Source organism: Anguilla anguilla, chromosome 12 (genome assembly GCF_013347855.1).
Source record: "Anguilla anguilla isolate fAngAng1 chromosome 12, fAngAng1.pri, whole genome shotgun sequence".
Lineage (NCBI taxonomy): Eukaryota > Metazoa > Chordata > Actinopteri > Anguilliformes > Anguillidae > Anguilla > Anguilla anguilla.
Genome location: NC_049212.1, coordinates 3,331,506 through 3,357,130, shown reverse-complemented (window position 1 = coordinate 3,357,130; position 25,625 = coordinate 3,331,506). Strand labels below are relative to the sequence as shown.

The window sequence follows — 25,625 nt, the reverse complement described above, 5'->3', positions numbered from 1 at the left end:
ATCACTTACTGTAGTCTTCTATCTGCAAAGTGGATCTCATTTAAGTGTCACCCCATATGAAACTGACAGCTCACTGGAATTGAAGGGTAAAATTATTTGAAAACATTCATGAAAATTTGATAGGATTACATACTGACTGAAATGATGAATTACATAATCTTGCCTACGTGATGTCGAAAACCTTTTTAACACAGAAAAATAATAAAAACATTCTTCATACAAATTTATTGGTGAAATAAATCTTAATTTAAACAAATTTTTGTACTGTATATTACTGCATGCAAGAAAAGAAATGCATTAACGACCATAAAAGGCCTTCTCCTGAAAAAGGGATTTAACCGGAAATTAAACTGAATGCATCTGGAATTGAACCTCCAAAGATTCTGAAAGGCAGTTATTCAGAGAGGAATGACAGAAACTGATGAAATATGTAAAGGCTGACAGAGTATTCTAGCACGCATTTTCAACGCCATATATACACAGACGCAAGGGAATTACATTACGCAAATGAGCTCACAACTGGGCCCACAGTGAACCCCGAATCCCGAGGCTACAGTGTCCGTGTCCTGACCGGTACTCATTTTTTCTGTCCGTTGTTCCCCCCCAGCCAGTGAGTGAGGACACGGAGGGAAACGCAGCCCCGCCCGGGGGCATCAACAGCCCCTGCCTCAGCCACGAGTCCGCCCAGGACAGGGAGGAGAGGATTGCAGGCACCCTGGGAATCGCAGCATCCGTCCTCAACCTGCTCGTGGTGCTGCTGGTTTATGCCCTCACCCCTGTCTGAAACCCGGGGCTAGTGCTTGGTGGGCCCTGGCCAGCAGAGCAGGACCCTGTTCCATTACATTACAGGCATTTAGCAGACGCTCTTATCCAGAGCAACTTACACAACGTTTCACGTTACATTGAATCCACTTATGCAGCTGGATATATACTGAAGCAATGCGGGTTAAGGGTGCCTTGCCCGAGGGCACAACAGCAGTGTCTGGCCTGGAAATCAACACCAGCTCCTTACCCATTATACCACACGGACGCATCGCCGAAACAGGCCAGGGTCATTTGTGGTGCATCGTATCGAATTATCTCATTAGTTAAATTTGCGCTTACTCCATTTCAGGAATGTGATTTACAGTTTGATTATTTAACCTGGCACTGAATCATCTCTGATAGCTGCCTGCACCTGCTCTGCTATAAAGGGGAGATGAATCGCACACCGAAAACAGGATCACACTCCACACTCCAGCGAGGTGACGCTGCCCTTTGCAGGATCACATGACATAACAATTGAACAACTGAAATTGACAAAAGCAATATTTTTCAAACTCTCATAATATAACCCATTTTTTTTATTTTGGGGTTGTAGATCACTAGGTTATTATTATTACTCACGATTATGTAAATTCTACCATTTTCAAACTCTTCAGCAAATGATTTTACCCGCAACTGTACAGAAAACTTCCTTAATAGTGTTCACCCTTGCATGGCCAGGAAATCTGAGCACACTGACATGCCTTTTGAATGCAGAGTAGGATACACTTTCATGATTCCTTTGCATGCTGTGGCTTTGCTAATATTTTCTTTTCTGTGGCTTTAATGTTGTTTCTCATTTTATTTATTCTTAATATTTCTTTGTCTTTGCCCTGTTTTCATTTTCTCATTTTTAGTGCTGTATGCACTGTGTAATCTTTCATGATGTTTTCTTTGCTCTTATTTTGTTTGCTTTTATTCTTTCAAACTGTGAAGCACTTTGCTTTGCATTTTATTGGTGAAAGGTGTTATACAAATAAAATGTATCATTATTGTATTTTTTAATAAATAATAATAAATTCAAAGTCAATATTAGTTACATGAAATAAGTACAGTGATAGAGCACATGGTAATGAGGCATGGCACTCGGTACAGGATAATTTAGCAGATGAAGTGCAGTGTAAGATAGCCTACTGGTCAATGCAAAATATCTTGACACTCTTCGGTTAAAATTGACTTCACAGACTATTTAAAAGAATGTATAGAAATGAGTGCATCCAATCGTAAATGTTCTTGAATTTATGCCAATTTGCAGCTGCAGAATACATGAATGAAGAGCCCCCTTTCTGATAACTCTGAGGGAGGATAAGGATCTGATACTGAGATTATACTGGGGGGTTGATTGATGTATAGGCTGGGGTGAGACTGAGGATGGTTTTGTAAATGAATGTGTACCAGTGTGCTAGTCGTCTGTTACGAAGTTGTTGGTCTGTCCTTCGCTGAAATAGCTCCAGTATTAATGACTATTGAAGCCAAGCACCTGCATACAAGTTAACTGCCCTTTCAAAAATTAATATTTTATTATGAGACATAGGCCTATTCATGTGGAGGTCTTCAGATCCACTTAAATCTGTATTATTCTATCTGCGCATGGACTTGTAAATGAAGTAATCATTGTGACATAACTGAATGGTATGCTTTCTTTTGCTGCTGTAATTCACAGAATGTCCACAGACCGGCGACTAAAGACTCCCCAAATCCGCCTCTATCATTCGCTTTAACTGCGTTTAAACCAAGAAACAACATTCTATTGTAAATGAAGCAAACTTTGCAAGGTTGGCTGGGAATATATTAAGATGTGTGCTGAATATGGCTTTTGTAGTTTACAAATTAACTCTCATGAGTTTTAACACTTTAACGTCCTCTAACACTTCACGATAAAGTCTGACTCATTCAAATACGAGAATCAGGAGACGGCAAGCCTCTCGACAGCATATCATATTTTTTGTTAATCATTGAAACAATTTAATTTTGGCACTGCATACGTTTAAGTATTGAAGCCGCACTCCATCCTGTTCCTGAATTTGGTGAATTTCAATGAACCCTTTTCTCTCACCCATCCTCCTAGTCCTCCCACATTGCAATCCGATTGGATGTTATGGTCAAAGAACCTCAGCAGCCTACCCTATTGGTCCAAAGTTTTTAAGCCGAACTTTAAACCCATTTCAGTGTTCACAAATTTCTATAAACTTCAAAAAGACACTGACAAAAGCACGGACTCGCTTAAAATAACACAAACCATTCAGCACACATTGTTATGGAGTGAAATTTTATTTATTTAACTTTATTTAATCATGCAATGAGCTGAAAATATATCAGTAAGCACTGTTACAAGCAAACAATAAGCATATTGTTCCAGCAATCATTGTCCTTTTCTCGGCAGCTTCAGATTTATGTTTCCCAATCTTGCGGAACAGAATCTCTGTATTTGGATCAATTCTGGAAACTGTGGAGTTCTTGAGATGCTAGACTAAATCTCAAACAGAACATGGTAAACCGGAGGACGGCACGTCTTGATTTGCTCGCATTGACATTTGTGGTGTTTTTAACACTTTCGAAAGGATTTGATACCACAACTGGAAGGCATGTCAGCCGCACCGCAGTGTACGAGATACAGCGCGTGCATTGGAAAACGGAGACTAAGAACCAGCGCGCGACTGCGGATTTGCAGGTTTATCACCCGCAGCGGAGTGCGCCTGTCAAGTCAACGCTAAAACGCAAGTCACTGAAATCAAAACTGCTAGCAAAAGCGAATAAGCTGGGAACAAATACGACAATAACTATTGATTTAAATGGGTGAGTATTTGCAAACTTTTTTATGTAGGCCTAAAGGTGAATTTTTGTTCGGAGTACTATTCAATTTATTTTGCATGACACCCGTCGTTTCCACAGCAAATATAGGTTTATTTTAACAATTCTTTTGTAGTGCTTCTGACAACAGATAGTATTTGAATTTCCCGGACAACAGTACGATTAATACTTTTCTGCACCGAATTTCTTCCACATAGTATTATATCTTCCATACAGAACATTTTTTAAAAATGCGCATCAGAATCAATCACAGAGAGCCATGTTATGTATTTAGATTTTAGATAACCCAGGAAAGTAAAGGGCGGAATTACGTGTAACTCTGAAGAGCATACATTAAACCCTTTATGACAAACGACTGGGAAGGATCGCGTTCATCATTAAATTGAAATGGGAGGACGTTGTAAGATATACTGTCTGTCTCCTTAACCTGCTTGTTGATCTGTTCACAAATACGCATTGCGTGTGTAGTGCCTCGTTAAACATTAGGTCTCCATAAATCTGGTATTATTAACTGAATTAGATTGTAAATGGTTCATAAATGCATTAAGACAAACAGTGTGGAATTGGTCAGTTTTCATATGTCGGTTTGTTCGTATGATCCGCACAGATTTCACGAGTGTTCTAAATTGTTTGCATTGCCTTTGTAAATGGAAGGAAAGAAAGAAAGCAGTTGTAAAAAATGTATTTTAATAATTCTACGCCGAATGAATATTATAATTGCTCAAATTATTATATAAAAATCACATTTGGATTCAACGTGAAAACAGGTGATGCTTCATTTGCGTAATCCTGGTTAACCTAAGGCTTTATTGCAACTGAGTACTAACTCCATAGGACACTTTAATGAAGTCTGCTATGAATAGGGTGCAGAAGTCATAGCTCAGGCCTTCATTAGGCTACGGCTGACCTTACTTTATTAGAAGGATAATCTCTTATAGACCAATTATATGGCAGCGTCTAAAAATAGCATTCTCGTAAATTATTGGTTTTATCGGTCACTGATTCAAGGTGCACTGCTGTAACACCTACACCATCGTAAAGATTAGACTCTACGCAGTTTGATGGGGGGGAAAACAATTCTTTATCGGTAAAACCACTACAGATAACAAAAGAAATAAGATAGTGCTCTGTTATACACCGGAACATACGAGAAAGACTGAGAAATCATAGAATACTGTAAATGGCTTTTGATAGTCCTTGGCTTATTGGGGACCAGTTTTAATAACGTCATCACATGAGGAACTACGTGATTTAGTTTTAATAATACATTTCTGTAGTAACACATTACATAAGAGGTCACATTTATGTTCAGCATGCATTTGATATTTTGTAATGAGTAAATGAACAATTTGGAAGTTTTATATATTTGGTATATATTTATAAGTTTTATATATTTGGCTTTTGGTCTGCAAACAAGCATTTCTGTTTATCAATAAGATGGGTATCTTCCTTGTAGCTGTTTCCCACATTGGTTACCCTAATGTACCCTAACCTTCAGGTATGGCTTTCACTCTTACAAACTGTGTTAGGAGCACGTCAGCAGACATGCTGGCTGCCTTTCATTGCAATACTGTATTTGAGCTCTCGCCATTCAGAAAAGAGGCATATCTCTCACTGAGAACGACTGCTCACCTGTGAACACTCTCCAATGGAATCGGAATTTCCCTGGCCAGTCTGTTAAATAAGAATGTGCACCAGCGTTGTTCATATGGCTTAGAGGTTTGACACGTTAAGACTTTACTGGGTAGGTCTGCACGGAAGGCATGAGAAGTAAAAGGCTTTGGGGAAACCAGGGGCACTATGTATTCACACATGTAGGTCTTGTATTCAGAAAGAGGAAAACACTTTGATTTCTGAATCAGCACAGACAATACATTTATTTGATATGCAAGTCTGTGGAGAAAGAACAATGGACACCACTTTTGATGTAAGACCATTTTTGAACTCCTTCATAATGACTACATAGCACATTCATAAGCTGTACGTGGACATTCATAAATCCTTATGTCAATAACCAAAATATGTGTTTGTGTTACTCTGTGCATTAGTATTACATCACTTTCTGCATCAGTGGGGACATTCCTGCAGTATAGGAATGGTTTTTGACATAAGCCTTTAATAATGTTTATGTAGTGCTTACGAAGGTATAATTTTGTTTTGTTTTGTCTTTTGTTTTACTTATTCACACTAGGAAAACGTACAAACAGGGAGACACAACAGTAGCTACATACTGATGCAGGTGAGAAAAAATCTCAAAGGGGCTTGTAGTACTCTCACCTAGGACTAATCAATCAATCGAAACAATAAATAATAACAACAAAGAAATGAAAGATTAAATAACTCTTGTGGAAGACGTTTATTGTAAGTGTTTTTGGATGTCCAAAAATGACCAGCGATGCTTTATGAACAGCTATATCAGTGGTGTCAAACTCGGAAGGGCCCATGGAGGGCCGTGTGTATGCAGGTTTTCATTCCAGCCTCAGATCTTGATTATATAATTAGTTAAATTATTTGCTGAATTAGGGATGCAGGTTTGTGCACAATGGTGACCCGACGTCTATGGTGACCCACATTGTCTAAATAAAAATTTTCTTATATTCTGTGCTTCAATGCAGTTAAACGCATATGGCTGAATGAGTAATTGGACTCAATTAAGGCAGCATTAATTGGTTGGAATGAAAACCTGCATACACACGGCCCTCCATGGCAACGAGTTTGACACCACTGAGCTATATGAAGAAATATCGAGTGAAGAAAATGGAAAGGCGTGTTGGCTTGTGTGTTCACATGTGTATCAATGACATATTCCTTTAGACAAGAAGGATGAGCTGAGGTCTGGGTGGGTCTGAAACAGTTGGGTGTTCTGAGGAATGACGTTCAATGGTTGGTTCCCTGGAGCTTTCATTACTGTGGTGTAAAGCTTGATCATTCATCTTTCGTGAACTAAAGGATTCTTCCAATCTGGGTTGGAGATGCTGATCCTTTAAAAAACGAGAGTAATTTTGTTGACCCCCCATGGTAAGAGTAAATAAAGTCCGCTCTCTCCCTGACAACAGCAGTTCTTTCCACAGGCCTCTCTGGCCTCCTGAGGAGGTCAGACGGTGAAAGAGTGTTGGCTTTCATCCTCCTTTTTCTTCAGCATTTATGGCCGACTCACTCGAGTAACTACGTTATTGTCACTTCCGTCGCACTGCAGTACAAATCGTGATTGTGCTCGGGCGATTTGCCTGAAAGTAAGGAACAAGCCAGGCCTGGTCCTCCTTCAGAGCCACTCTTTCCTATCCAGTAAAGATGTTTCTCTGGCCAAATAAATGAATCCTACAGACGAAGAACCATATGAGTCCATTGTTTCAATTTCTGGATAATCAAACCTTTCTTATTTTAGGCCTATGTACATCACATTATTAATGTTTTGTAATGAAGATATAGAACACACACTTCTTTCTTACTGTTAGATTTGTTTTTATTTTGCTAAATGAAAAAAAATGAAAGTTATTAGAACTTATATTTTTGGAATGTGGAAGAACAGTATCCATGCATAGTAGCATTTGAATTAAGACCCTATTTTGAATTAAGACCCTATTATGTTTAATACATTCCTGTTGCCTTCATGTTTGTCAGGAAATCTAGGGTAAATGCAATACAATACTGACTTCTAGATTAAAATCACCTCTCATATGAGACAGCATAAAACTCAGTGAAGAGCTGCAGTTTCCTTTCCTCCGTTAGTTGGGAGCATTCCCTCGCACACATACTGGCACACACCTTCCCCTTGATAGTAACGTTAGCTACTCAAGATTGATGTGGGGTTATTATTTTCCAAATGAAAAATAATGTAAGGCCTTGGTGACTGGACTGTTACATTTGTAACTGGTCTACAGAGCACAACAATCTACTATCTAGCTTTTAGGTAAACTAAGCATTAAGTACAGTTTAGTGGTAGGAATAGACGAGCAGTGTTGGGCTGAATGGCCTGTTCTTGTCTTACGTTATGTTATGTTAATGATATTGCTTTTATATTTAATCGAATGACCTCAAATGGCTCAAGTGAAGGGAGGGAACCTTATTTCAACAACCGAGAATGTGCAGCGCCCCGTTCCCCCCATCACTCATTTAAATCTTAGATACATTTAGGAACAGTGCTATAACATCCTGCTCAAGACAAGTAGCTGAAGGCCTGCCCATCTGGAAGACTCAGTCCACCCGCAGTTGGCCCGCGATGTAGAATCACGGATGTGTCACATCACTCCCGTTGACTTTAATGAGCTGAAGTGATTGGCAGGCCGAAAGTAAACATCCCACGGGGATTTGTTCCGGGAGTGTGTGTCTGAGGGAACACTATCACTGCCACCGGAGAGCGGAGGAGGATGTTTGCATTGAGGTTTGTCACACTGGACCGTTGAGGAGGTGGAGCCAAGCTGCTGGGTCAGCAGTTCACAAAGCCTTTTGGGAGGAATTCAGGCTCAGTCACTTGAAGCTCAGAAGTTGGCGTCTCTTTAAATCCCATCCAACCAATCTTTTACATTGTGCAAATTTACACAGAGGGAAAGGCATTAATGTTTCCCCTCGGGAGAGCATAGGGGGAAGGTCTCTTGGAGACTTCTGTCTGGGATGTGAAAGGTTTTGACAGGAATATAAACACACATGTTCTTTGAGATCCAGTGGTGTGATTGGGAGAATTTTCTATTGATGGAGCATTTTGCTTAGCCCCTGTGACTCAGCCTAAAAAACCATCTGCAAAGAGGACACTATGTGCAATCATGGAAGGTCAGGGGGATACTATTTCATTTGGTAGTCTGGAATGGAATGGCACTGAGCCGCAGGGAGGAACATCTCTTTTGGTTAAGCATTCTCACCCTGTCTTCATAAATCCTGTGTGGCAGTGCTAGAGAGGTGGCTACATTGGGCACCCAGAAGGGTGCACTCTTTTTTCCATTCGCCTATTCATAATGCAGTGGGGGAGAATATTCTTTTACCAAATAGGTTTTTCATCGTTTTTGTGAACGCCCATGTTGGGGGGTTTGGGGGGAGTCTGGGTTAGGGGGGTAGTCTCACATTCGTGGGATATTAAGTATGTGGTGCTTAAAGACCCTGTGCAGTCAAAATCATGATTTTAAAATGCTTATATTATAACCAAAGACTATAAGGTTACTTACACATTGATTTTAAAAGTATTTAATACATGTATGTAATGAATTAGATTTTTTTTCCTAAAAACTATACAATGCTGCCTGGCGGAGTATTTGGTATTGGTGGTTTTGAGACCAAATTTGTGACGTCGCGAATGTTTCTAATTTGCATTGACCAATGTGTGGTGGCCAAAACACACACCCAGTATGAATATTTATGTAGTGTGCGCTCCCAAGTTCAAAGCCGGTTGAACGGACCGGTTCCGGTAAGCATCCGTTCGGGCTAGATGACGTTCTGCTAATAATCGACTCAAGCCTACCAACTATAACGTTACCGTTAATCTCATCTCCCCAATTTACTTGCTGTCTGGCTATCGATAATTTTGCTAATGTAGCAAGGAGCTGGACTTATCTTGTCTAAATATAGCTAACGTTACCTGGCGAGTGTAACGTTACATTATTCTCCAGACTGTTATAATGTTACTGCCACAAAAAAAAACAATCGATAATGGTATGTGCTAACGTAAGTTATCCTATAATGTTAGGGTCCTGTATTGTAGGCTGTAAGCGATGGGCTCATACATATACGGCTCAATATTTGATGCTGTACTCGTTATCCATTATTACGGTTGTATGATAACTAGCTAATGTTAGCTAACAACTGACGTTACGTGGAGTGAGCGCTGATCCAGGTTAGTGGGACTGAGCGGCCCGGGCTGTCAATCAAAAGTGAATGCATAAATTATTAGGACAGTCTTGAGTCTGCTATATTAAGAAATTCAGGTTTTACATCAAAGCAGGTTTTTTATCTTTTCAAAGTCTAATACGTAGAAAAAATACATATATATTGTAATTTAGTAACTAAAGGAACAATTTAAATGTAAGAAAAGGGAGGCTGCACAGGGACTTTAAATGTCTTCCATTGCATTGCATGGCACTGCAATCACTTAGCTCTTATCAAGAGTGACATAGAAAAGTGGGGAACCTTAGTGTTAGCCCCTGGATACAGCCGTGCTTCCTCAATCTGGGGTCTGAGTCTGGGTGTCAGCCTGCTGATGAGAAAGTGAGGTGTCTGATTGTGCTAATGTGTTCACGGGCAGGCGAACAGTCAACTCTTTGCCTCTTAAAAGTTACTTTCACTCTTTTATTTACTCCAGTCGTTAAAATGTGGCATACCAAACGTTCCATCGCTGCCACCCCACTGCTGCTTTGCGTTAATCTGCCAGGTCCTTTTAGCCCCTTGAAAGATCCCTTTTACCACCCACAGAAAATTAAATAACCTTTCGTCTAAAGCTGTGTCTTGGCTTTTGTCATGAATTACTGTACTGTATTCAGGCACTTGAACTAATGAACAGCAGAGGCTAGGAAGGTAGCAATTGGATTCTATCCATCTACCCACTGTCAGTTAGCAGCAGGGAGCGGTTTGCAGCCCAAAGGTCCTGTGTGTTTCTTCTGAAAACACCGCATCTGGAATTCTCCACTGTGCGCTCTCCTGAAATTCACTGCCAGTTTCCACAAAGGTTGTGTGTTCCGCCAGTGAGCATGAACAGTGGGTCACTGGCAGCTCCGACCCCGTGTCCTCATCCTTCCTGCATTATGAAACTGCACCGGAGGTCATGGTCGTGATGTGGGTCAGCAGGGCAGGAGTCGTTACCCAATCAGTGCCCTGGACAAACAAATGAGCTTTAACAGAGCTGGAATTGAGGTGGGACCGCGTCAGTCGTGTGGTTCTAAGAGCTGAATTGAGGTGGGACCGCGTCGGTCGTGCGGTTCTAAGAGCTGAATTGAGGTGGGACCGCGTCAGTCGTGCGGTTCTAAGAGCTGAATTGAGGTGGGACCGCGTCAGTCGTGTGGTTCTAAGAGCTGAATTGAGGTGGGACCACGTCAGTCGTGCGGTTCTAAGAGCTGAATTGAGGTGGGACCACGTCAGTCGTGCGGTTCTAAGAGCTGAATTGAGGTGGGACCGCGTCAGTCGTGTGGTTCTAAGAGCTGAATTGAGGTGGGACCACGTCAGTCGTGCGGTTCTAAGAGCTGGAACGAGTGCCGTGTGCATCACCACAGCCGCTTTTTAAAATGACTGGGGGTGCTCGATTTAAATAAATGTACTGCCTTTATTTTATCAATCACAACAAATCACGATTACAGCGGTTTTCTTTTTGTTTGTTTTTTGGACAAAATGTCCACATTTAAAGAAAATTTGTATGTTCCGTATTCCGATGTCTTATTAAAAACACACGTGTTCTCCCTTTTTTTGCGTGGTGGAGGTGCGATGTTAGTAGAGAGGACAATCGAAAAAATGTAATTCCGGAAATTAACATAGGTATTGTGATTAAAATATCAGTTTAGCCTTAAATTAACGTATTGTGAACAGCGATTGCACATATGGAATATTAATGTGATATATTGGCTGTTTTTGTGGATTTCACTGGGCATTCGATTGTTTACATTTATGGGGTTCTGATCAGTGACATAACTCTTACTGGTTGATTTTACGCACTCATTTATGACAGTTGGTTCTCTCAGAATACATCATTGATACATCCCGCCTTATAACTTCAAAGTCCCAGGTCATTTGTGAATGGTTTAAATGGATTCTAATTTTAACTATTTTAAAATAGACACTTCCTGCTACAATCATGATAACGGCAATGAGTGTGCTGTGGAGTTTAGGTAGCAAAAAACAAGGTTGAATCCTTCTGACGTAATTTACATAGCAACTATACGCTCAGATCGCTTAGTTTCACTCACTGTGGCCAAGCAGAATCAATAACGTTTCAGAAAATATGTAACTTTAAAAGATTTAATTCAGTCTTCTACTGGGACTTTTGCCGTTTATTGAGGGTGTGACTGAAAATTTTGGTGCCGCTGACTACAATCAAATGTTTTTCACATTCACCGTTCGATTGAGCAAGTACCATTCAAAGTACATTTTTGTGGGTTAGTGCTGTCCGATTGTGCTCACTACTTCACATTAACCGTGTACAGCGTTCAATAAAGGCTAACAGCACAGCACCACTTAATTCTTGTCACTTCACCACCGTAATTAACTAAAAAAGCCGACACTACCTTTTCTGTGAGAAATGTATTGTCGAGCTCACACGCATACACTGCTGACGACATTCTAAAGCTCCGTTTTGCCCTCCCTAATGGCAGCTTCTTCTCCGGCTTGTTCTGTAGGCACTGGCTGTGGCTGACTTGCATTAGCAAGTCGATCCTCCGTGCGGTGATCATCGTCGGTAGTTAGGTTAGCAGGTTGAACAGGTGGTGGTTTTGGTATTCTGACGACAAATTTATCCATTTTTGATGTCCTTTTTAAAATGACATATACTTTTATTGCCAGCGCAGCGAGGCTACCTGGCTTTATTAACTAATTAAGCGCCAGGTCATTTTTTGTTTACCTTTGCCGTCGTCACGTGATTTACAGTCATGACAGCTGAGCTGACCAACTGAGAGTTAGGACAAGATACATAAGATAACAGACCAAGAGCACCCACTCGCATGGGCATTCCAGGGAGCACGTCTTTTGGCAACAACGCTATACATTTTATTTTAATATATATATATATTTAATGGTAGCTCACTTTTAAATGTTGAACTCTGAAATATTAGGGGTGCTCGAGCTCTAGAGCACCCACAGAGCTGGCGCCTATGTGCATCATGATTTCCTTGATGTAGCATGACAAGCCTTGACGTGTTTTGAATTCTCTGTAGAAAAACTGGTTAGCTGTTAAACATGAGCTAAAGGAAAATGAGCACTCATCTAATGTTAATGAAGGACAACGTCTGGTGTGCAATACCATGTACTAGAAAGTCGTTTATTGAAGTTGTAAAGTTGATCAAAACCTAAAACCAAGCTTTAAGAGAATAGAAACAATAATGCAATATAAAGGCTGGGCAGCTAAATACATACATACCAATACAAATTGGACATATTAACGCCAATTCAATCAATCTTCACTCTTACAAACCCATCCACACATATGTTTTGCCTGTCCATGTATTGTATGCTTATACACACAGGGCCAAGTGACTTGAAACAATTGAGGAAACATTGGGTAGCATTGCTTTGGAATACAGTTTATTTAATTTTGGTGAGGCAAGATAGCCTATATTGTTTGAAGTTCAGTAACTTAGCTTCATTTTGATATCAATACTTTTAATGGCAGGCCTAGATTTTTCCAGTTTGAATGAATGAGTTGTATGTCTTGTATGTGTGAGTAACTTGGTATTTGTGTACATTGAAAACGTGAGATGAGATTACACATAACTGGGGGGTCAGAGCTGTCACGTGACCTTATGATCATTGGGTCACCTTGCCCCCTTGTGGGTGGGTTCAGTGGTTCTTCAGAGGGGGCCTAAAGACATGCAGTGGGGCCCCTTGGCCCTGTCGCTGAGGGCCCCAGGCTCTATTTCACAGCCACACAATGAACCCCAAAACACTCTGAACTAACAAATCTCAGCAAAGGGCAAATTTGTGCCCCGGTGACCATAAGGTCACGAAACACCTCGAATCCCAGTAAGGGGCAAATTTGTAAATGCTGGGCCTGCTAAGCAGTTACTTTGAAGCTGTGGGTTTGTCACTAACGTTTGTATTGACCCGCAAATTGCCTTTTCTCCCAGAAGCCCTACACAAACTGCCGCCCGCCAGCAGGCCTCTGGGAGGAGCCTAATCCGGGTCTGTTTGCCCACCTGGGAAGGGAAAAGACAGGCCTTTGCACAAGCAGTGTGGGAAACCAGCGTCTCCCATGCGCTGAGAGTGGCTGGGATAGGCCGGTCACCCTGCTTACTGGGGCTTCTCTGCCCCACAGACCACAGCACAGCCAGCTGTTTCATACGGCTCTGTGCGCACATAGAGGTGTTACACTCTACCATATTCATTTCAAAGCTTAGAGATCAAAGCCATTGAGTGGTTTTAAATTGAGTACACTAAGTAGTGACTATATGGTTTTGCCCTGATTGCTTTATTAGGGGGCCTAGGACCGAAGGTGTGAGACTCCAAGTTTCGTCAGTCTCAACGTAAATTGATGTAATTTGCTAGCCATATTGGCACTCGCATCAAGAGCCCAACCCTATAGAATTAGCCCAATTGAATCATATGGTGGTGCTACGGAGGACAGTGAGCCGGCTGTATGTACATAAAACCTGTGGCCTGACAAGAGTATGTTGGTGCGTTCACAGTCTGCCTAAAATGTAAGGTCTGATTCATTACGAGCACAGCTAATTACGCAATCATCGAATGGGACTGCTTACTAATCACATCTTACATATGAAGCAGAGCTTAAAAGGGACAGTTCAAAAACTGCTTAGTGCACTGAATATCTTCACTGGATGTGAGGAAATGGATGTATCTGCTGGTGAGCCATTAGAACGTATCCAGCCTATCTACGGACATCACACAACAAAACTGACTGATTGAAATGACTGAAATTATCCAGATCTGGGAGTGTAATTTTGCAAGGAGGTTGACTATTGCCTGGATGGAATGGGAATGTTGCGTGGGAGGTTCCAGGTCGTCTTTTATTTCTTCCTGGAAAGTAATTATTTCGATGGGTTGTGTTTGTCAGGGAAGGCGTTTGACTCCCTCATACAGTGGTGATGCTGTGCGCTTGTCCCGTTAGCTACAGTAATGTTGTCAGTGACAACAGCCACTCCATAAAACACTCAAAGCTCGCAGTGTAGGCTGCAACATGCAACAAAACTAACTTTAAGACAATAACTAACACACAGGAACCATGTTTTTTCTTTTATTTCAGCATGCTCTGTTTTTAACAATGTTCTGCTTAAGGCGAAAAGCATGCCCTTTCTGTCACCAATTACTTGAGACTGGAGGTAGTTAATCGATTAAATATATCAGCCTATCAATGCATTTACTTGTATTTTTTACTGGGGGCAACTGAAGGCATTTGTTATTGTTTTTACGGTTGCGCATGTTATTTCCATTTCTCTCTGCTATGACTAAGATCTGCTGGTTAAGTTAATAAATTAATGCTTTCTGTGATGTTTCACAACTTTGCCGTGACTGCTCCATAACTTCAGCCAATATTTTACATGACAAACACCCAGCCTTAATTATTGCATGACTGCTTAATCTGTACTGTTTGATTTCTTGATTTTGAGTTGTTAAAATAGTCTGAATTGTAAAGATTCTCTCAGTGCGTCTTCAAGGTCTATACCTGGGTGTACTGTACATCTTGCTAGCGTCTTGATTTACACTTGCTCTTTAGAGGCGGACAAATTTCAAGCAAAATCGACCCTCGCTAATTGCGTGAACTTTAGTAAATTCTACGGAATACAAAATCAGCCACAATTCCCTTAAATGCATATGCATTAAGGAGAGAAGCGCACCTTGCAATGAATCACATAGACGACATGCATACCGCGCTTCCAGCCCTGTGCCCCTGTTTGATCCATAACACGCATGTTTCTGGGGAACAATGTGTCATATCTGCATATGAAACTAGTCACAAAAGGCTTTGTACATCTTGCCCAATATATATATTTTTTAATTCATAAATTCATGAAATTCACTGCTGTCTTTTAGACATTTAAAACTTGCTGTGGTGCTCAAATTGCTCATCTGGAACGTGATGAGGATCTGTCTGTCCTTTATGTGTTGCTGCCATCTTGCCACCATTTTGGCTATTAGTCATTTTCCTTTGTCCACTGTTTCCTCAGTTTTGGCCTAACCACATGGGAGAGACCTTCAGTGTGGAACGTGGCACTTTGTTAGATGGGACCACCATTTTGGTACTGATTGGCTACTTGGTGCTGCAACTGTCATTTGAATTTGCAGTATTCAAACAATCATAACTCATGCCCCTTTTGAGAGAGGCTTCAGTCCTACCTCAAGATGCCTGTGCTCATGTATAACTCCAATGCTTAGGAGGCATATTGTCCACCATTTTGTATTTTCCACCACTTTAACGTTGAAAAACCTTTAACCTTTATATAAATATATACACATATATATACTGTATATTCTCGTATATTGTAGACTATCAAATATAAGGGGAAAATACCATTGTTCACCTTGCTAATGGGCTCAGACTGTGGGCCAGAACAACAACAGCATCCACATTTGCTGCAAGATGGCCCCCACTCCAGTGACTGCTCTTATTGACATGGGCTCCACCATTAGCCTGATACAAATGGGACTGTTAGCACATAGAGCTTTGTGGGTAGCTGGACTTAATCTGAAGCCAGTAACTGGGCATACAGCTAACGTGCTTGGTCACTCTGGGCTACCCCTGTACTTGGTGCCTGTCACCACTGAGCAATAGTAATATTGAGGATATCACTGACCCCTACGTCCTGGGCCTGTATGCCCTGGCCAGCACCAGGGTGACTATCAACACAGCCAAGTGGCCCGCCTCCTCAGGGGTCAGTGCCTGCCCCAACCGCCCTCCAAATGCAGGAGCAAAAAGGGATTCCTACCAGCTCACTTCGCATCGATGGTGACCTGTACAACAGGGGGCTCTTCCTGGTTCAGCTCGCTGTATCTCCACGGAGGCTACTGGCAGGTCCCTCCCACTGCTGCGGCATGCCCCAAGTTGGCCTTCATAGTGGTGGCCTGTGGGAGATTAGCATACCATAGTCCGGCAACCTTTGAGCGACTAATGGAGTGGGTCCTGCAAGGCATCCCCCTCCACAGCCTGCATAGTGTGCCTGGACAACACCTTAGTGCACGTATCCAGTTTTAATATAGCGCTAGCCAACTAGCTGCCAGTGCTGCACCGAACCAGCAGGGCTCCACCCTGCGAAGTGCCAACTCTTCTGGAGGGAGACCAGCTTCCTGGGCCATATCATGGGGAGAATTGCTGCTGATCCAGTCAAAGTGGAAGTGGTGAGAAGTTGACTCCGCCCCTCATCACAGAATGGGGTCTCTAGCTTCAAGAGCCTGGCATCATGCTACAGGTTCAGCACTGCTGCCCCCTTGCATGCCCTCATGGAAAAGTCCAGTCAGCTCCAGTGGTCACCTGAGACCCTGCAGTCCCTCCACCTCTGCACCACCCTGGGCACAGCTGCTGTTCTGTCCCCACCAAGCCCTTCGTCCTGGACACTGACGTACGCAACGTGGGTGTGTTCCTTGCAAAAGAAACCTGATGTCTTACAATTAGCCAATCAGCAGTGAGACTGTTTAGTGGCCTGCCAATCAGAAGTGAACTGGACTTGAATATCCATTACAGAACGGACACATTTTACTTTGAAAGTAAAGTCTTTATCTCATGGCTGTATTAGCATTTTAAACGTAAGATAAAGACACCCATTCACACAGTCTTTAGATCAGGTGTTGAAGAGGCTGTCTGCAGGTAGTGTGTCCTTCCGTGGCCTTAGCTGAGATTCCTTGGTCTTGGTGTGGCAAACAGATGTGTTTTTCAAAGAACAGTTTGTCCCTTATCAGTGTTTGAGGTCAGACTGGTCGCACCGGTTTCTAATAACTCCCTCTTGCTCTTTTTCAGACCCAACGTGTGTGGAAACAGATGCTGCACCGGGTGGACTGCGGCTCTTAAGACAAAGAAATGTACCAAGCGTGAGTTCTGCTTTCCTGCCTGAAGTACCAGTGGGATATAAGGTTCATGGTGTTCAGTGCTCCAGTGCTAGTTTATGCTTCTCACATGCCTGCCTGTACAAACCTGTACAAGTTTAAAATTAAGTGCTCTACAACCTATGTGTGTAAGCCTTGTTCCCCAGCTAGATTCAAAGTCTCAATACTCAAATATGACTATGAAGCAGATTATTAAAATTGATTAAGTAATGGATGGACAATACAAATAATATGTAATACAAAAAGTGGCGAATGCATTGATTTGGCATGGCCTGACACAAGCCTGCGTTTGAAATACCAGTGCACCCTTTCTCCACTGCCATTCCGGAGATAAAAACAGGCTTTATCTGCGTAGTCTGACACGTTCCCTCACCTCACTGCAGATGTTTCATCCACCAACGGCCACGGATGAGGTGGCGGTCTCAAACCATGTGACCCCCAAAGGCTGCTTGGTTGGAATGACTTTGCCTCCATGTCACTGGATTGAGCTGGTGCAAAACCCCCACTGTTTGTACACAGACAGTATCTCGGGCAGAAGCCCTGGAGGCAAGATAACAGATACGGGGCTGTTGGTTTATTATATACAATGGAGAAAGAAAATTTGTGAACCATCAGAGAGGTGGGGGAGTGAGGAAAGGGGGTCGGGGGTCGAGTTGGGGGAAAAACTGAGCTTCTGGACTGCATCTGGAAGTGTAATAAGAGTCCACCCTCCACAGGGCTTGACATATATTTAATGTCCTCTCAGGGTTAGAAGCAGAAGCCGTTCAGTAAAATGCGCAGTGTTAGAACAACTCTGACAGGGTTTACATGAGATGAAAATATATCAAAATGAGCTGCATTGACACTGAGCATTTAGCCGTGAATATTCAATTGAAGGAGGAGGAAGAGGAAGGAAAGTGAGATCATCTTTGGAAGCTTTGGGCACTGAAATGAATTGCGGGGGGGAGGGGGCAGGGGGGTTGGGGGGTTAGTGGACCGTTATCCACTCCCCCAGACTCTGAGATCGATGTTTCCGCCTTTTGACAGTTGGTTGCAGGCCTCAGGACCTGACCCTGTTCCCCCCACCTAGTGCTTCTGAGAGAGCAGATGCTGCAGCAGTCTCTACACCCCCCCCCCACCCCATCCAATGGCCTGCACTCTCCTCTCTCTTCAGCACAATCCTGTACAACCATTAGATATAGGTTTGACATCACTATTCTTTTTCAATTTTAGATTTTTTAAAATTTCTTTGTTCCATTCAAATATTCCTTCAGATTTCACACACCTGTGTACTGTAGATTACACTTGGTTGATAGCTATTAGTATATGTGCACTTTTAATAAGATTGCCAGAGTAGTGTCAGGGTGAATTTATAGAGTAATGACTGTGAATGCTCAAAAGTAGATGAAGAATAATCAATCATACCCAGTACGTTTGTTTGTGATATCTCTTTGACTGCCAGTAGATTTTTATAATATCTCTATAACATTTCTGATACGATTTGGTATGATATGTGTATAGCACTGGTTTCAGTTCCCCCAGGAATGGCTTTTGAACACGGCTAATTAAAGAGAACTAGGCTGGGCTGAGGTTCAGTGTGAACATAAGAGGATGTAAACAGTTCACCAGTTTAATGTAATATCAAGTCTCTTAATCATATTTCTGGGTCAACAACTGTTTACATTCTTTTCATTGGTTAGAACAGCCCATTCTTGATCTTTAAGATCTGCAAGGATGTGGTGAAAATATTTTTATGCCTCCGCAACGGCACAGCAGTGGCCGGAGGCATTATGTTTTCGGGTTGTTCGCCCGTCTTTCCCGATTCTTGTGAACACGATATCTCAGGAACGCCTTGAGGGAATTTCTTCAAATTTGGCACAAACATCCACTTGGACTCAAGGATGAACTGATTAGATTTTGGTGGTGAAAGGTCAAGGTCACTGTGACCTCACAAAACACATTTTTGGCCATACCTCAAGAATTCATACGCTAATTATGACAAAGTTTCACACAAATGTCTAATAGGATAAAATGATGAAGTGATGACATTTTATATCCAGACTGGCTACTGGTTGGCGGAGGCATGCAACCGCGAGGCGGTATTTCTAGTTCTGTTTAATTCGGTTTCGCTCACAAGGTAGGCCATAGTCAACCGTGCCGTAAAAAAGGGGGGTCGTGTTTAGCTGTGACTCAAGCGCTTATGCTAGCCTGTCCCAATGCCTGACTGGTTTATGTGCCTGTCATCTCTCACTTAAACAATCAAGCCAGAGGACCTACTGTCAAGAGGATCGGTTGCCCGGGTGACCGGGTTCACCCTTGATGTATGTCCTTGCGTGTGTATTGGGGAGGATTAGAGTAGCAGAGATAGCAGTGGCAGGTACTAAATGGTTCAACAAAAAAAGCCACAGTAATTTGACCTCAGTAATGTCAGTAAGTGTCATAGGTCCCGCAAGTTAAGCTCCAGAACATATTGTAGAACCAATGCTTAGCACGCAGCTTATAACTTGTTACTCGACATGTCAGCAGGGTAGTTCACTGTTATTAAATGCGTGGTTACTTAAGCTAACGGTGGAAGGCTAAGAAAGCTTGTTGCATTGGGCTGGTTCAAGAGCATTGCCCACTTTTTTTGTCGATACTGCGATCCTGTTGCGTGCACTTTGTACTTTTCTTTGTAAGTCACTCTAGATAAGAATGTCTGGCGAAGATGCGTGTGCATTGGTCACTTTAGGAGCTGGGGCTGTCCATAACGCTCTGGCGCTGCCTACCGCAGAGCTCTGAACCCAAACAGACTCTCGGGGTTAAAGGAGAGGGCCTGGCTTCCCTCACAGTGGCGTGCGAAGCCGCCTCTGTGTTAGGGCTCCTAACGGCCCATAACCCAGCTGGTGCTCTGAAGCCCGCACGGCAAGCCCGTCTCCTTCTGTTTAAAGAGGGAACAGGCGGGGAGCAGGCGGGGAGCAGGCAGGGCGCAGGCGGGGAGCAGGCAGGGAGCAGGCAGGCGGGGAGCAGGCAGGGAGCAGGCAGGCGGGGAGCAGGCAGGGAGCAGGCAGGCAGGGAACAGGCGGGGAGCAGGCGGGGAGCAGGCAGGCGGGGAGCAGGCAGGGAGCAGGCAGGCGGGGAGCAGGCGGGCGGGGAGCAGGCAGGGAGCAGGCAGGCAGGGAGCAGGCGGGGAGCAGGCAGGCAGGGAGCAGGCTGGCGGGGAGCAGGAAGGCGGGGAGCAGGAAGGCAGGGAGCAGGCGGGGAGCAGGCAGGCAGGGAGCAGGCGGGGAGCAGGCAGGTGGGGAGCAGGTAGGGAGCAGGCAGGCGGGGAGCAGGTAGGGAGCAGGCAGGCGGGGAGCAGGCAGGCGGGGAGCAGGCAGGGAGCAGGCGGGGTGGTATGTAATTTTTTGAGAACGGGGCTTGTTTGTCAAACTTTGCATATAAGTAGGGCTAAATGCCATTATATACACACAGACATAACATAGCTATCCAGTAAATTATGTTCAAAGATAATGATTGTAAATTGTAGAAAAACCTGTCTCAGATTGGATTTGGTAAATTTACTTATACAATCAAACAGGTATTGGACATTTAAGAAAGCTTAAGAAAACCTGCCCAATTATCCAGCTCAGGGATCCCACTACTGCAGGTGATGCTAAGAAAGAAAAAGACCAGGAGGTGGTGGTGCATACTGTATATATTGGTGGCCACAAGCAGAAACCAAATAAGCCTTAAAGGGGAATTGCACTTTATAACACTTCTGGGGTCATTTTCACACCTACTCAGGCTTTTGTGTGCACCCCAGACAGTTTTTAGGTTCCTTGCTTCAATATTTAGATATACCCATGTAAGCAACCCCCCCCCATCCAATAGAAGCGTATTCAACAACAAACTCCACGTTAGACTCATTGTAAACACACGTCCCTGCTTCTCATGACTGATATTGTCCTTCTAATGAATGTGTCACCCTTCATTTTCCGATTAGTTATTTCATTTTAAATGTCTAACGTTAGAAACAAAGACCTATTTTTTTTTAAGTCACACACATTCACACGTGCACACACACACGCTAACACACACATGCACACTCACACGCACACACACACATGCGCACACACACACATACACACACACATGCGCACACACACTCTTACACACACACACACACACACACTCGCTCACTGATTAGAGGAAGAGTTTCTGCAGACAATGAAAGATTAACATTCCAGAGCTATAATGCACACCTCCCTAATCCTTCTTTACTGGCTCCTGCAGGGCTTGCTGCTACCCAGAATGCTCAGGGATTAGAAGGGCTGCACCATTAAACCATTTATAAACAGTGTGTGCATTCCCTGTCCTCTGCTCTCACTCTAGCCCAGGCAAACAGCCATACAAACTCGTGAACTCATGTTAGGACCCTCTTTAACCTCCAGAACAGCCTCAATTCTTCTCGGCAGGGGTTCAACAAGGTGCTGGAAGCATTCCTTTGGGATTTTGACCCATGCTGACTCGATTGCATCGCACAGTTCCTGCAGATTTCTTTCGGCTGTTCATTGATGCTGCAAACCTCCCGTGGTGCCCCATCCCAAAGGAGCCCTGTTGGGTTGAGATCTGGGGACTGTGCAGGCCTTGGTAAACTCAAGGCACTGTCTTGTTCGTGGAACCGGTTTGAGATGATGCGTGCTTTGCGACACGGTCCATTATCCTTTTGGAAGTGTCAGTTTGAAAAAGGGTCGACTGAGGCCATAATGGGATGCACATGGTCAGCAACTGCAGTGCATGACCATCCCAAGAGGGGCGCTGTTTTCTGGGATGCTGGAACCACCATGTCAGGCACTAACAATCATAGCATGTTCAAAGCCTCTGACATCATGTGTCTGGCCCATTTATAATGTTTGATCAGACAAAGACTAAACGTCTTCACCATGTTTGAATGCTTTATGTATTGAGCTGCAGCGCCATTATTTGCTGTTTTTTGGAGCTGTTTGGCTGTTTGCACTCATGACCTGGTGTACCATTGCAATGGCCTGTTAGGGGTTCTGCCTGGCACCCAATAAACCCACCGTAAACATGGACCAGACTGGCTGATGGGGGTGGTGGGTGATGGGGGGATTGGCTCTTAAAAACCTGCATCCTGTGCGCATGAATGCACAGGCCCACTGTATCCAGGGCACCTCTTTACCCCTGTAGCGCCCCCTTCAGGTTGCTCCCTGCAGACACCTCTAGAGCCACCCCATCCTCTGTTCTGCTCTGCACCTGAAGCCTCACATCAGCCCAGGGCCCGTTCCACACTGTACATCTGCTCAGACATCAGTTACTGATAAACACAAGATTGCAGGGGATGCTGGGAAGGGCTGTGACAAAGATGTTATCTGTATTTCTGAGACTTCTTCATTATGCTGGTTTATTAATGGATTAAGTGCAACTTTTATGAAAACACTCTTATATCATGCTGTATCATCTTCATGGCAGATTACACTGTCCACAGTTTTCCACCATCATTTGCAGAATCCAGTATAAAGCTTGTTTTTACTGGCGCCATTTGAACTTTTCATAAGGATACACGAGTCATGTCCTGTAACCTATGACCTCTGACCTCTGAGACCTGTGCGTTAACCAATCCCTGCCCTCTTTCGCCTCTTGTAGCCAGGTGCTTTCCACGGTGTCAGAATGGAGCGATCTGCAGGCATCCCAACACCTGCGTGTGTCGGCGGGGCTTCCGCGGATCCAGGTGTGAGCTCGCTGCTGTGACCCATGCCCCCACCATCGAGGTCCACCCGCGCCCCACCAGCACGCCCGCCACCCCTGTTACCACTCCCGCACGCCTGTGGACCAATGGAGCGGGTGCCTGGGCTTCCCGGATCCCCCCAACCTCCGCCCCCAGGCCTAGCTCCACTGCCGGTCCAACCTCCGCCCCCAGGCCTAGCTCCACTGCCGGTCCAAGCTCCACTTCCAGGCCTAGCTCCACTGCCAGTCCCAGCTCCACCCCCAGGCCTAGCTCCATTGCCAGTCCCAGCTCCGCCCCCAGGCCTAGCTCCACTGCCAGTCCCAACTCCACCCCCAGGCCTAGCTCCACCGCCGGTCCCAGCTTTGCCCCCAGGCCAAGCTCCACCCTCAAGCCGAGTCCAAAGACACAGCAGGCACTGCGCTGGCTGCCACTCACGTGAGTCTCACCTTTTCACTCATTTTGATTGATGTCACTGGAGAAACAGAATAACCCTGATGGTAATTGGTTTATATTTTCTGGCTGTATTGTCAGGAGACCTTCAGGGATAAAGGGTTGTTCTTTGTTTGTTACCGCTGTTGTGTGATTGGTGGAGAGCTTCTCTCAGTTTTCTGTGTGAAAAGCGGTGATGCCAAAGTCCTGTCCCTGGTTTGTGATCCCTTGGTGTAGGATGGGACCAATGACACAGTGCTAGGACAGATCAGTGCCAAACCACGATGAAGCCACTCTTTAAAGAGTACAACAAATAGACACGGGACATTTTGTTTGCAGCTTATTTTATTCACTTGGTTTAAAGTGCAGGGACAGTAAGTGCAAGCTTGGTGCTGTTTTATTTGCTCTATTTTAAACTACAGGGGGAATAAGTGGCCATTCTAGGGCCATAAAGCACAAGCACAGCACCTGTGTTATTAATATTGATTAATATCAATACATAAGTTAGTCTTGTTGGCTTGGTCATCAGTATTTACCTGTCTTCTGTATCTTTGCATTGATCTGTGGGGACCATACACTCAATCTCTTTTTTGTCTTGTGTTGTGACTATAATGGAGACGCAAGCTGGGATTCACAGAACATTTCTAAGATACTAAAGGGTGATCTAAAGAGCCATCTGTCTGCGTCTACCTGAATGTCTTTCCAGCTGTACAGGTGGAGGTAGGTGAGATCAGAGGTGGAACAGGTGCTGTAAGTCTGAGTTATCATTCAAAGAGCAGGGTATGCACTGAGCACGTTCTGTGGATCTATCTCAGGTTCAGTAAACACTGTGAAGTAAAGATGTACTCAGCCTGGGATGGAACTGTCTGTACGCTGTGCTACAACAGCATAATATTGGAATCCGGCCTTATGAGTCGTGAGTGCACGTCCTTGTTAAGACTACATTAAGCTGAGTAGTGGAGTGGTCGGAGTGTAGCACAGTGGGTAAGGAACTGGGCTTGTAACCGAAAGGTCGTAGGTTCGATACCCGGGTAGGACACTGCCGTTGTACCCTTGAGCAAGGTACTTAACCGAAATTGCTTCAGTATATATCCAGCTGTATAAATGGATACAATGTAAAATGCTATGTAAAAGTTGTGTAAGTCGCTCTGGATAAGAGCGTCTGCTAAATGCCTGTAATGTAATGAGTAGCATTTCGCTGTGATTGTTTCGCCGTGTCCGCCGTAAGGAGGACGCAGTTTGCGTAGCGGCCTGTAGCCTGGCTCAGCTCAGCCGTCTGACCGCTCCATGCGACTCCGCCTCGGGATTTCAAACCCCGCCCCGCTTTGCTCCCGGCGTTCCCTGCTCGCCAGTATCCCTTCGCCGTGTCCCGCTTCCCTTTTTCATTTTAACCCTCCACTTTATTTTCTTTCTTTTATCCTCCCAAGGTAATCCTCTTCTTCCTTCTCCTCCTCTTCCTCCCCATGCGGTCGGCAGCCTCGCGTGCATCTCGTGTTGCAGCTTGTGAATCTGTGGGAAATGAGTGGACGTCCAGACGCAAAAAAATAATAAGATCAGGCTGTGTGTAGGGGTGGGGGTGGGGGGGGGGTCATCAAGCCCTTCTCCCCAATCCCTGGTATGAGAATCTGACTTCTGTTTTGTGGCTCCTGGTTTTGCTGCGCTGGGGATTTGCAGTGTCTCTGAGCCCCCCTCCTCTCGTCCCAGTCCTGCATGTGGGACACAGGCTTCCCCTCGTTCTGCACTTTCCCCAAAACTTACCCTAAATATGGAATCAGAAATCCCAGCCTGTAAAAGAAAACACCCCAATTTATTTTGTACTTTTCCATTGGCCAGGAAGAAGAGACCTGATTAATCTTTGAACCCACGTTATCTGATGAAAGCATACTTTTTAATATTATCGCCTTTGTGACGTCATCAGTTTTAATCTTCACAGCACATTGTATTTGACTGACACATTACCCGCTATATTTATTACGTAGGTTACGTCCCTGTACTGAAACCCCAAAGGCCTGACCCAGTGTCGCATCAACATTATCGAAGGCGCAATGAAAATTATAATCCTGTGACAGCCTTGTTTTTTCCCCAAACAACTTTTTTGTTGCAAATTCAGTTAGCACTTAAGACACGCTTTGTCCACTCCTTCAACATTAGATTGTAGAAAAATATTCACTGCTTGTCAATCTTAGCTTATTGATGGGATGTAAATTGAACACTTTTATTTCAT

General features: G+C 43.9%; 1 protein-coding gene across 17 annotated transcripts in view; it reads left to right on the top strand.

Annotated features, from left to right (window-relative positions):
- The first annotated feature begins 3,002 nt into the window (after positions 1 to 3,002).
- LOC118209620 (latent-transforming growth factor beta-binding protein 4) overlaps positions 3,003 to 25,625 on the top strand; it is a 133,092-nt gene continuing 110,469 nt past the window's right edge. For all 17 annotated transcript variants that reach the window (XM_035385119.1, XM_035385116.1, XM_035385115.1 and 14 more), the window contains exons 1-3: positions 3,003 to 3,600; positions 17,204 to 17,274; positions 22,891 to 23,407. In XM_035385119.1, coding sequence (XP_035241010.1) covers positions 3,293 to 3,600; positions 17,204 to 17,274; positions 22,891 to 23,407 — 896 coding nt within the window. In that variant the 5' untranslated portion in view covers positions 3,003 to 3,292. The remainder of the gene's footprint in view (positions 3,601 to 17,203; positions 17,275 to 22,890; positions 23,408 to 25,625) is intronic.